The 13490-nt window shown below is 39.5% G+C and overlaps 1 protein-coding gene across 3 annotated transcripts in view; it reads right to left on the minus strand.

The window, feature by feature from the left end:
* gria2b (glutamate receptor, ionotropic, AMPA 2b) overlaps nt 1–13490 on the minus strand; it is a 44622-nt gene that overhangs the window by 12680 nt on the left and 18452 nt on the right. For all 3 annotated transcript variants that reach the window (XM_076103105.1, XM_076103107.1, XM_076103106.1), the window contains 2 exons: nt 9072–9311; nt 1144–1340 (listed from right to left, as the gene is read on the minus strand). In XM_076103105.1, the coding sequence (XP_075959220.1) occupies nt 1144–1340; nt 9072–9311 (437 nt within the window). The remainder of the gene's footprint in view (nt 1–1143; nt 1341–9071; nt 9312–13490) is intronic.

Genomic DNA, 13490 nt, shown 5'->3' on the forward strand with positions numbered 1-13490 from the left:
GGCACCGAGGCTGAGGGCATTGATTTCATTCAGCATTTGGTTAAACAGACGTTGGCATGCTTTAAATGCTAATCGATAAGCCTCTCTCCTGGGTAAAAAGTGAAGTAAATATAACTTGTTTATATGCATCTGTTTTGCCTTTAATTGCAGTTTTGTTTACAGCCTGAATGAACAATTAGTGCAATTGTTATGGTGCCTTTCAACATCTGCTGGGCTGCCGGGTCCATGTGACAATGTTGTTTTTATAAAGGCTGTATCAAATGCACATATTTTGGCTAAAAAACACTTTTGTCCTGCAGGAGAAATTAAAGGACAATAGGGTTGTTAGCATTTCCTGCATAAAATGAATAAAAAAATACTGCAGATAATTTCTGAGTGTTATTTACACTTCTTGATTCTATTCACACATAATGAGGTATTTCGACTTGTGTCTACCAATGCATTGATTAATATTTGCATTCTGATATCTTTGGCAATGGGATATCTCCAAAATATATTGAGGCACCACTCAGTATATCATATCAGAAGCAACCCAACCAGAGGCCTTTATGGTCAGCAGTAGAATCAAAATCCTATCTTTTGAAAAAAGTGAGATGCTAGATTGTTGTAATAATCATGAAGCAGACAAAAGGCAACATGTGAACTATTGTTCCCTCCATTGTGTCCCTCCATGTTTCTGATAGTCAAGACAGGATCATAAGAAAAGAAAAGATACTAGCCTCCTTGAGTTACCATCAAACCAGAGGCCCGCCTCACCCAGGTCTATGCAATCTTAAACTTCATTCACACGCCAAATGTGGAATGGAAAAGTTAAAAAAAGACAAACTGAGCAACAGTCCGTCTCCTGAGAGCAGACTGATGCAGTCAGTGCATTATTTGTTCCAACAGCTGGAGCATCCCATATTCCTTTACCTGAACCCCAGGACACCTAACTCGCTTGAAAGTCTGGTGTCAGCAGGGAAATACAAAGCTGCTTCACTGACACTTCACTTTGACATATCAAAGAAAGACAACACAACAACACTAAAATCCCTGTGCTAACGTTGTTAAATTTGGACAACCAAGCAGTCTAAATCACGTCACGAAAACTCCTTCTGTAGGTTCTCAATGAACGTGAACAGAATGATACAAGACACTCTTTACCTGCTCCATGATGTCTTTGACTTTGTCCTGTTCACAGTCCAGGATCACCCTCCTCTCTTTCTTGTTCTCCAAATCTTGGAACAGAGTGCGGTAGGCCTCATCCTTCCCCTCGTCTTTCAGGTTTCCCACGTTGATTGCTGTCACATGCCACTTCCTCTCTGCTGCTGTGTCCAGAACAATCTGCAGCGTTGTTAGGCCTGAGGACGGAAAGTGGAGTTAAAACATTTTTCAAGCTCTCTGTCTGACTGATTTATCCGTTGTATTCTTTGGTAGTGAAGACAATTGGAGTTTTTGGTTTCAGAGGTATCCTTCTACAAATGGAACCAATGGAAAGGTAGGAATAAAAAGGTTTTCATGCATTGTGTTTCTGCACAGTATCATTGTCTCTTCTTTGTTGCCCTTTCCCATTTATTTGAAACCAGCTGTCTGGTAATGGGGTATTTTTGGTTGTATATTGTTTTCTGTGTGTCCTGTTGTAAGGGCACAGTCGCATACAAACTTTAGAAGTGGCCACAAAGAAGGAAAGTCATAGCAATAGAGCACAAACACCAGAGGCGGACGTAGAAAAGATGTGAAAATAAACTCAAAACAAATGTGTCAGACAAGACTTATTCAAAAGCATGGCTAAACATAGTTCTTTCAATTCAGACTATTGACTGTCTGCTTATTTAAACCCTTTGGATGTTTTACAGACTGAATGCCTTATGTAAGGAGCTCATCAGGATGACTCACCGGTGTTCTGGTAGGAACCTGACCAACATGTGGGAGGCAAATGGGTCTGACAATACACTACATTGCTCCAATACCAAAAGTTAAAAAAGGCCATTTTTGAGTATTTTTCTTTCTAGATTTTTACTGAAGGTCCACTTAAGCTTTTCACCATATACCACAGCCTTTATCAGCAGATGAAGATTTCTCAGTTGAGCTATAGATGTTCAAGCCTTCCATAATCCTTCCATTATTTTCATCACTTCATAAGATGTTCACTGTTTACAAAGTCAAGTATGAACTGTCAAGCTCAATGTTTAAACCAACATGGTGTAAAACTACTAAACGTTCTCAGGATCACCTACTTTGAATGTTATGTTATCTGCCAACTGAAATTGCATTATCAGCGGTTATAAACATATACCAATAAATGGGTGTCGAAATTATGAAGAGTTACATTTCCATGACAACTAAGCAAACTTCTTCTGCAGATATAGAGTGTATACTATGGTTGAAAGCTCCAGTCCAAGCAAGTAAACAGACCTTTAATGGAGATTAAAGTCCAGAATGGACTGACATGTGTCCATTCCCTTTCCCCACCCTTCTCTTGGCCTTTAGGGAAGGTGTAGACAAGCGTGTGTCGTTCTCCATCCCTCCCTCATCCCTCACTGGCTTCCCACCAGTAGAAATTACTGAATGTGTTTAATCGAAGCACTGTGCCTGGAGCAACTTATCCCTGTCCTCTGTCGAAGCGGTTGAGTGTTTTTATTCAACAATCTTTACATCAATACCATCTTATGAGCTCAACTGTTTCATTCTTTACTCCAAAACCAATAAAACAAAAGGATACATTAAAGAACATGCTGTACTTTTTCAAATCAATTACATGTAGCACCTTTCCATCAATCTGAAGCAAAGTCTATTAAAGGCCAAGACTAGAGTCTCCATTTGAACCTATGTTCGTATCACCTTTTCTATCTAGTTTCACAGCTGAATATCTCTCTGATATTGATCCCTGGTCTGCAGCGGGCCGTTGGAGAGAGGTTTGATAAAAAGGTTGAGCGTTTCCTTGCTACAGTGAGGTGAATTACAGATAAAATCAATTTCATGCGATGCAGCAATGGTTTTATGATGGTGGGGAGGAAAATGGGGACTTGCAGTTTTATCTGAATGAACTATACATCATAATTACAGTAAGGCCATTAGAGTGTGGTTAAATTTGACTGTTTCATCAATGCTTATTAAATGAGATAATTTGAATTTAGAGTGATTTAAAGAGAAGCTACATAGAGGACAAAAGCAAAATGTAAGCGTAAAGCTTGATTCTACATTAATGATGGTTACAGTTAATTCTCTGTAGTGTCTTTGACCATTGGGCCATATGAGAGTGGGGCCATCCTTGAATCATTATTTTTCGATAAGAGATTATTAAAAATGCATGCTACAGAGGGAAATTCCCCAGAGCTTCACATCAGTGCAGCCACAGTCTTTGCATCTTGCGTTGTGTGCATTATTATTTGATAACTACCTCACTTATATAATCGTCACAGAAAATGTTTATGTTGGCTATATGCTGTATGTATATGTTTGGCTGGCAGGTGTTCAGTAAAACTGAATAACTAGACAATTATACCACAGTGTAACCAGTATTCTAAATAAGGGCACAAGGTAACTGTAGCAACACGTTTTTATTAATTACTCATTAGTAATATTATTTGTATTCATCGTTTGTTATATTACAGTCCAGCTCATTCAAATGTGCCTTCAGATTTACTCAGTGACTACTGTACTTAACAAAAATGAACTCAGTTTATTATCCAACAACAATTCCATAGGTGTCTTTACCACTGAGTTATCAGCCCCAAAACAACCAAAAGGCCACTAGACCACTACGCCATTGCTTATACAATTCGAATGTTTTGGATTTCTTTCTCCAATCTGCTGCGCATCAGTTTATTCTAGATATTATCAGTCCATCCGTACAATGAACCTTGTGATATAATAATAAATAATAAAAACCTTTGTTGCTCCTCTAAATACAGAACTCAAGCAGAGACTTGGCTCCGCTGGTTTCCTCTGCAGTTCAAAGACTGCTGTATGCAGCATATTCCCCTTGGATTAGAACGGTTTGTTATCACTCCTCTTTAGAATGAGACATATGTTGTGTCTTGGCTTGCAGCCAACATTATGCCATCCATTTAAACAGGCAGAGCGCTACCATTGTACTGATGCGATTGCCCATTTGCCACTAAGTTGCACTGAATTTAAAAGGTCAGGGGAGAAATCCATGAACTGTATGCAAAATGGCATTTTTTTAATTCAGCAATTTGATAAAGCATAGAGATAATCACAACTGTGAAGGTGGAGTAACAATAAACCATAACTTCCTCTATCCGAGTGAGGAGATTATTTCTTTCCCAGTGATCACACATGCACCTTAACTCAATACTCCTTGATCAACAGCATCTCGACGAGTTGATGGATGTGACTGTATGATCATATGCAAAATATGATGGAAAACTATTCAAATGAGGCAAGTAAAGCCTCATAAATAATGCATAGAGGAAAGCAGTTCAATACCGGCTTCATAAGCTTGCTTCAAGCTATTGTTTCCTCACATATCCACAGTGGTAAAGGTTGAGCATCGTTCCCCAGGTATACATAATCCACCTTCTGCATAACACCAACTGAAGCGCCACTAAAAAAATCAATTGGTAAGTGCTTATAGGTAGTAGTGTGGCAGTAGTGCTGCCGTTAAAGTAATTTGAATTTGAAAATGGTATTATAACCGCTCCCAGATATTGTGAAAAATACAAATTAAAACCATCAAAACATGCAAATGGATACATACATTGTCAACAAAAGTAAGAAATGTTCCACTTTGTTCAAAGGCCGTGAGCCAAATGTAGCCATAGCCGCTGGCTGCAACAGGGCAAGCTGCTGGCTGTACCCGGCTCCTGGGATGGGTACAGGTAAGATGCTTAACTAAAGCAAAAACTAAAGGCATAGCCACATCAACAAAATGGCTATAGCCACAGTTAAAGGCGGCCCACCCAAACTCGCAAGCTTGGTTTTCCTCACAAAGCTACGTAGAGCTGAGGGCATCAGATGAGTTAATCACTACTCTCAAAAGCTTTCACTAACACAAAGCAATTTGATCCACTGTTAATTTAAATGGAGTGTCTATTTAAGCCTTCAAGATGAATATACTATTTGATTTAGCAATAGTTAGCTGGTCTTGTTGCCTAAACTGTACGTATATATTTTAAGTCCAACCCTGAAGATTTTCCTAAAACTTACTAAGTGGTTTTGTTGCATAAATATGATTTTTTCTTTGTCGCTTAATGTTGCCCCGAAAAGAAGTTGCGATGAGTGACACAATGGGTGTGTCTGTACACAAAAGCAATTGTATTTTGTGACTATCTCACAAACTGCGGTGAGACTGTGTTGAATTAAAACAGCTTTAAGTTTAGAGCCCGACTAGGCAACCAAACATAAATCCAGGTTATGGATGAAAGACACAGTTTTGAATTGTTTGTCTGTGAGGGGTCTCACACTCACTACTTAAAGGGCATTAAACATTGAAATTGGGTGTAAATGGTCAAATGCAGAATCAAACACAATTCCTTATAGGAATGTTGATCAAAGACTGTAAAAAAAGTCCTTTTCTCTTCTTTCTTTCTTCCCTTTCTTTCTTTATTAGATATTATTCTAAGTGACAGTGCTAAATTATCAAAGAGAACATGTAGGCATTCAGTGAGCCAAAGTAATGCAAAACACAACGCTCAGTTGTGCCTATACGCCCACATACAGTGCATCCATTATCTAAACTGACTGGCTGACAACAGTAGTGTTGCTTCAGCCAATAGCCTCAATGTGCAAATAGAAGTCATCATAACCAGTGGCAACTCTATTGCCTCGTCTTCCTCGGCTCCGTCTTTGACTCGCTCAGTGACTTACGATCTCTCTCTCTCTCTCTCTCTCTCTGTGTCTCTCTCCACACTTCTGTTGCCATGGGAATGAGTGGATCACATTGACCTAATTAGACAGCCATGCAATGATGAAATATGCACAACAGGCCCTTTAGTGCCACAGCGGACGTACAGTAGCGACAGCGGGTCAGGACTAGCATTAGCATGAGGACAATCTAAAACAGCAGGTTGGAACCTGCCCTCGGATTTTGGAGAGGGACAGTCAGTCAGGGCAAGGCTGACTGGGAGGATGAGCAATGGATTCTGGGAGAAGAGGACGAAAAGCATGTTGAAAAAAGATGAGAATGAAGGTATAGCATAAGGGGGATACTGTAGATAGATCATGTGTGGTAAGACTGTAAGTGATGTCAAACAATAAGTTAAAGCTAATACAGAGCAGAAATGCACTAAATCCCTCCTAAACCATTGGTACTACACAGTATTCAGCCTAAACACAAGTGCATAGAAAGAGATCCCACTTCCTGTTACATTAAGACATTCTGTATATTAGTCAGATTTCTGGTAAGCCATCTTTGGGGTTTCATCAAGAATCATTCAACACCCGCAAAGTGCTTTTTGGAAGTTATCCCAAAACTCTTTACCTTTTAGTGTGCAGAAAATACAAATAATGAATGATTTTCATTCTAAAATGAGGAGTAAAAAAGGGGCTTAGGAGGTGTAACCTGAAAGCCGAATATCCCTATTAGAATGAAAGAAAAAAGAAAAGACTTGATAGTGTAATTCCACTGTAACTGGATACGATTGAGGTTTTAATTGTGTTCTTTCACAGAAGAAGCTATTTAAATACAATGGAACACTATCTTTGGAAGAGATTTCCTTTTCAGTGCTGGACAGTCCCTCTGTGCCGCAGGAGGCTGCATTGTTCTCCAAGATTACAACAATTAGCAGATGACACCACGAAATGAGTGACATGACACAGCAAAGAGAGATAACACACAAAGGGCTATTGTGTGTTATTTAGCCTCATTTGGCGTTATCGTCTTTACGCTTTACACACCATGTGTGATATTCAGACACCAGATGTAAGTGGGGAAAAAAGCTACAATTTGAAGACTGATGAAGCATGTGAAGAACCATTCAGACAGCTAAACACCTGCTAAATTAAAATTCCAAGATTTACATCAATCTCGAATTGAAAAAAAGAATCACTGACGAAAGGGATCAAAGAATAGAGATGGAATAGATTTGAATATGAAGTAAGTCTGGATATTACAGTTTGAGGGTGGATCATTTCCATCTTGCAGTAAATCAGTCCGTGATCTTGATTGGGATCGCTATCACAGGTGCACTCACAGGCTGAGTAGAGAAGGAAACTGCAAAATTATGATTTTTCTTAAATGTGCAGACTGACAAGTAATTAGTGCAATAATGATACTAACCAATTAGCAGACCAGGAGGTTGGTGAAGCTTGACATTGAGTTAGAGGTAGTGACCACATAATCACCATCTACTAACCTGTGTGTGTGTATGTAGTGTCAGATGTGTAAAAGAGATAACTGTAAGTAAAACATTCCACCGGTATCACTTCCTGTATGGCTTTTGTGATGAATACAGTAATGCCCTCCCCTAATATGCAAATGTGAACAGCAACAATGAACTTATCTTTGAATATTTAAATGGTAGCACTTAAACAATAGCCTACCTGTTTGGAACAGTGTCATTCTTTTGGGAAAATGCACATGAAGTTATTGGAAAACTTAAACTCCCCAAATCTCACATAATACCACCACTGGTTTTCACAAATTACAAATCACAAACTTTTTAAAATTTAAAATTTGTGATTTGCAATTGCTTCAAAATCGGATATTCTGCCTCCCACAAACAACTTATTATTAAACAACTTGTTTTCATTGGGGGGCAGTTATGGGCGTTTTCTGTAATATATTTGTATATATTATATATATACTATTATTATATATACTTAAATGATACAGAAACATCATCAAAAGAAAGTAATGACAGATCCTGTTTTGCATATTCTCCTTTGGTACTACTCACTAATATTGAAAAACTAGATATAGCCAGATATAACTTTTTTCAGTTGTCAGTGTTCATAGCATAAACACATAAGGCAAACAAATCACTTTGTAGAACGAGTATGGAAGTCCACAGCTGCAGGGCACATCACCTTTACTGTACGTCAAAGATGACTGCCTCCCCTCCCCTTGATATTACGTAAAACACACTCCCAAACACAGGAGGCTATAGTTGATTGTATGTGACAAGCTCTTTGTCAGAAACCAAAAATGCCCTTTACCTGGATTTACCTGTGCTGTGTCACATGCTTACAGTCAGTGTGTTTTGCATATGTTGTGTTTGTGCTGAAAGAAGCGGTTTGAACACAATCTTTGGATTGCATGAGGTCAAACCGTTGCAATCTTTTTTTGAAAGAGACATAATCACATTGTTTAAGCAAAGGGCAATGGACGATGTCACTTTAAAATGAGAAAAAAGTCATTTTCAAAGGGCAATGTAGTTTTTAATCAAGGTAGAAATAATTGCCAGCACTAAATATTTAGCTCAACCTGTTCCCACTCGCAACTCGTCGAATACAGCAGCTTAGTCAGTGCAGCTCTGCCTGATATGACTCAGCGGGGCTGTGGGAACCCTTTAGTTAACTCCAGTGTAAACCCTTCTGCGTCGTTATTAAATGGTCAGAGCAAGTGACATAGTATAAAGAGCTTGAAAGTCTGCGCAGGGCCAAACACAGGGATTTGAACCAGCAGACTGCTGTTCATCTCTGTGTGGAACCAAATCAAAGTTTACTTTTTTCATTTTGTTATGTAACATACGCAGCCTACTTAACGCCATTGATGTAACAAAAGTACATATTTTACATCACAAACGGCATTATTTAAACCCAAACTACGAACTTTTCCTAACCCTAACCATTTATGTCTTACATAACCAAGTTGTTTTGTTGTGTAAGTAAACCTAAAAACTAAGTAAACCTATGTTGGAAGTTAATGTTGAAAAGACACTGTATTGTATGACTGTTATGAGTGGAAACTGACACGTGTTCCCTGACATGTCCAAAACCGATGCTAGAGGGGAACCTAGAGCGTCACTGAACAAGCGTTGGTATTTGACGAGTTGTCTTGCGTAGCCACATATGTATTCCATTAGACTCTGTCATTATTATGGTAATTTTATGATGCCAACATTAGTGGTAACGTTTGTGGAATCAGATCTGAAAAGATCCTTTCAAAAATGGTGTCCATGACTTACCTCGGTCACTGTCGTACAGGTAGGCAAACTTTTCCCACTTGTAGTACTCGATAAGGCTGAGGAGAGGCCCCTTGATATCGGGTCTCATCTGGATGATGAACTGCTGATTCCCATCCAGAGGGAAGCTGGGCGTAATGAAGGAGACATGGAGCGTCCCACAAAATGACGTGATGGTGTTCACGGACTTCTTGTCGTAGAAGCCGAAAATGGCGTACACTCCTCTTGAGAACTGTGAACAGACTGAAGCAGAGGAAAGAGGTTTGTTAAGGTGTGTTGCTCGATGTTTAGCACACATCCCCTGCATCGGAACAATGACACTTTTCCTCTGTGAAACGAACTGCAGACATTTATTTGTGATGCTTTCAAAGCTCTCTGCCATAATTCACAACAGTGTATACATCCAAGACCGTTATCACAATCCTTTAGAGCACATTAGGGCCGCACACAACTATTAAGGGTCGCCTCTTTCTGTTTGTCTTCCTGCTGATTTATAGATAGCTTTCCATAAGCTTTGCCAGGGGACTGCTTGTATTCAACAGTAAGAGATCCACTGTACGCCAGTCACTATGTGAGACTTTTATGAGTTGCCCTATGACTTTTTGAAACAGTGGGAATAAGTGATGTTGAGTTTATCAATCATTCACCAAAACCGCACATTAATTCTTCATATGAGATATCCATCCGTGCTGTTCCATGATATTCTGAAAAGGTACTGTCTTCTGTTTGATTTCTGCTCATGCAGAAAACCATTTTAGACTACTCCTATGAGAACATGTGGCAGGGCAGATATGTTACAGTGCACAGCTTCACCACCAACTACCAGCAATGTATGTGTCCACGGTAGATGAGTACTTAATGCATCTTCTTTAGAGCCCATTAGACCTAAATGATCCCCTTTGTTAAGATCCTTTTAGGGTATGCCACCAGCATTTATGATGACTTTGTGTTTGCATCTGATTATTTGTATTGGGACCTCATCTTGTTGACTCTGCAAAATCACCTTTGTTCAATAATTCATGACGCATGCTCAGGTACATACAGTATAGTACCTATGCTGGCCGCCAACATCCATTATGCACAGACTGGAAAAGGGCACTGTGCACTGAAGATAAACATGGACACTGCGTGTCTTAGTAATCCTGAGATTGCAGGCTGTTTCTCAAACATTTTTCCAGGGTCAGCAGGTTGGCATGTTGCTTGTAAATGTGTATTGATTACATGTAAGTTAATCAGGCTTATTGACTTGTACATATGTGTCTTCCAATGTAATTAATCTAATGAGTAATTTCCCTCGCTACATTATAACTGGGATGACTTGCTGACAAAGGGAAGTGGAGTCCATAAATCATATATTAGCTGGCTTGGTTTAAATACTGTAGGCTTCCTGCCACTTCTGCACTGGCTGTGGCAGCTATCGTTGATGAATTGAAACATGCTGGGCAGCATAAAGAGTGTGTGCCGTAGGCTTAGCAACATGGGAATGAGGGAATGTTATCAACAGATTCTCATAAAAGCTTTGCTCTTCCGCTTTTATGTTAAAACAGGATGTTTAGGAAAGGTTTATTCAATTCCCTGCTTTAATGTTTCACTCATACACACAGTGAGTACTCTTTACAGCCACTTTCGTGTACTTTTAAACACTGAGCAGCTTCATTAGTGAAGTTTGGGTCAAAATGAACAGCAGCTCATTAAAATGTGTCTCTGGCGAACGAATGAAGCAGCCTGAGTATTTGGTCTTTGTCTATTCTGCTGAAAAAGACAGACTCACTTGGATCATGGAAAACTTAAATTAAACTTAAACTTTCTGTTGCCAATAGAGTTTGAATAGAGGTTGAAGTTGGAGATGGTATTTCGGGGACTCAGGGTTCCTAAAGTAGAAGTCCAATTTATTTCCTTCATAGACAGTGGCAGGTGACTGACAGAGCACTTCAACAGCCTGCATAGACATGCATCTCTGCTTTAAAAATCAATAAAAAGAAGATAAGCATCGGCGTTAGAAAATATCTGCTTCTTTGATAAATGTACAGGCCTTTGGTTAACTACTGTATTACTCCCAACATGCACTTTGGTTTAATGTGATGATTCTGATACATCATGTCACGACTGTTAGATAGTGAAAAAGCACGGTTGTTAGAAAACTGTAGTTCTGATTGACATCTCTTCTCTTCAACAACGGCAGCTGATTCTCATTGGTATTGTAGTATTTAAAGCCATTTGCCATACCAAGGTGATGTAAAAAACTGGTTTTTAGGTTAAAAATGATTTAAACTGGTGGCCAGAAACAGGATACATTTTCCAGGAGATACATGTGTTTCTATTTTAAAGGGCACTGGGGATATGATTGAAGGATTTACTTCTGAAGTGGGAATTCAGAGTGGGTAAAAATACTTCCGTAACCAGCAACTCTTCCCACCTTACAACTCTACACTACTGTACAAGAAGGGGTATTCTAAAATTGCGGGAATGTGACATATAATTATAAAATGTAACATCAAACAGTAATGCTAAAAAACTATGTCTCACTGTGTCACGTCTTTGTTTGACAGTTTCAAGTCTGTTTCACCTCTGAGGTGTGCTCTTTTTTGCACCTGTAACCACACCAGTGATGTCATGACGTACTGACACATCACTGTGTACACTTCTATATCACGGACGCAATGTCATGAGTACTTTCACACAGAACGTGAATATTACGTGGCAACAAAAGTGACAGTTTTATTTTTCAGGACATTTCAATCACGTTGTGCAGAACGGGTTGAGTTGCGCCTCTATTCATAAAACAAACACACAGAGGTTCCATAGTCAGAACAAAGGCAGCAAACTATATTACTCCTTTGAACCTTGACGAGATCAGAACCACAATAAAAGCCCTAGACATAAGATTCGTAGGCGAGTATTTTGCATTTTTGTGTTGTATATTTTTTACACCCACGTGTTAAAAGCCTAAAGTTACTTGCTTTACTCTAGTACACCAAGCAATATTTTGTGAGGCAGTGAGAGTGTTACTAATACAGTCCAAATTCAGATTTTCTATTAAGACTGGGGAATCCAAACCATTCTCCACATATTGAAAAGTAAACTTCCCCATCATTAAGGCTACTTCAACCTGCACTGTCTTTGTACCCCCGAGTCCCAAAACATGCAGAGCTCATCAAGAATGGGCCAAAATAAACGGGAGCAAGGCCAGCTTTCATCCACTGCCAGAATCCATGTGCTGCCCCAAATCTTTACCGATCCATCGACTCGAGCAATAAAAATGTTCATCAATGTCGTCGGGGACAAACAGCTAATGGCGGTCCGACCACCTCCATCAGTCCGTGGCACCGTTCCTAATCTTTTTAGCAGACGACAGTGTGGCCACAGAGAGATCAGACCTCACTAATCTAATTCCACTTGTGTCTAACTGGGAGCTAAAAGAACCCAAAGTGTGTCGTCTGTTTAACCGCGGCAATCTAATTGGAAATTATTCTGCACAATTCAGTGAAGGCGATGACACATTCCTCAGAGGAGATGTTAGGTTACATGTTAAACAAGCCATGGCACTCTGTTCATGGGTTACAAATGTGAACAATTTGAATTTGGTTATATTTTGTATAGTTTTTAGGGCCGATTTGCCTCCAAATGTAGTCTCCATTAATTGTAATTACTTTATTAATGTTCTATCTGCTACATTTGACAAACACACCTCACATCGGCTCTTAAAAGTAAAAAAAAATAAAATAAAGCATCCTATCACATTATGGCATCATAGAACAGAAATAATTTATTCCAGCAGCCCTCATTGCCACCCTCTGAAGCGAATACAGCTGTAGAGTTTCTGCCTGTCCCTGTGTCACGTCCGTCCATTGTCATGTTTCCAAGGCTTTCTTTCCTGGCACACTCTCGCTGGTGAGCTTGCTGAGTTTGCCCAGGATTAAAACTCTCTGAGCTCATGCTTAGAGACTGGATATCCTCCATGACTGGTCTGCAGCTTATGCCAGAGCGAACAGTTTGACAACATGTTACTTTATTACCAAATATGGTAATTCACATCCAGAAGCCAATGCACTATACCCATTTCTCCATGGAGCGGCTGTTTTTGCTGGCATTGGAATGTGACAGCAAAAGAATGAGGACCAAAAGGTTTTTAATGGGCGAGACATCTACGTGTGCCTCTTCAATAGGGAACTTAGAAATGTTTAATAAAGGAAGAAATGAAAGGCACAAACAGCAACATTTAAAAACGGTGAGGATTGTGGGAAAAGCCGTTAAGCCTTCTGTCACATCCGACCACTTTCAAATGAAACCAGGGAGGCTTGCTCACAGAAATCCTCCTCCGAACACAGAAAAAAAATAAGTTACTGCCTATTTTTTTTTTTCCCCCGTGCTGATGAGGTCACCCTTATTAGTCACCAAGAGCAAAATGTTGAAACAACTCTT

This window comes from Anarhichas minor, unplaced genomic scaffold, assembly GCF_050575085.1.
Source record: "Anarhichas minor isolate MPS153535 unplaced genomic scaffold, ASM5057508v1 ptg000028l, whole genome shotgun sequence".
NCBI lineage: Eukaryota > Metazoa > Chordata > Actinopteri > Perciformes > Anarhichadidae > Anarhichas > Anarhichas minor.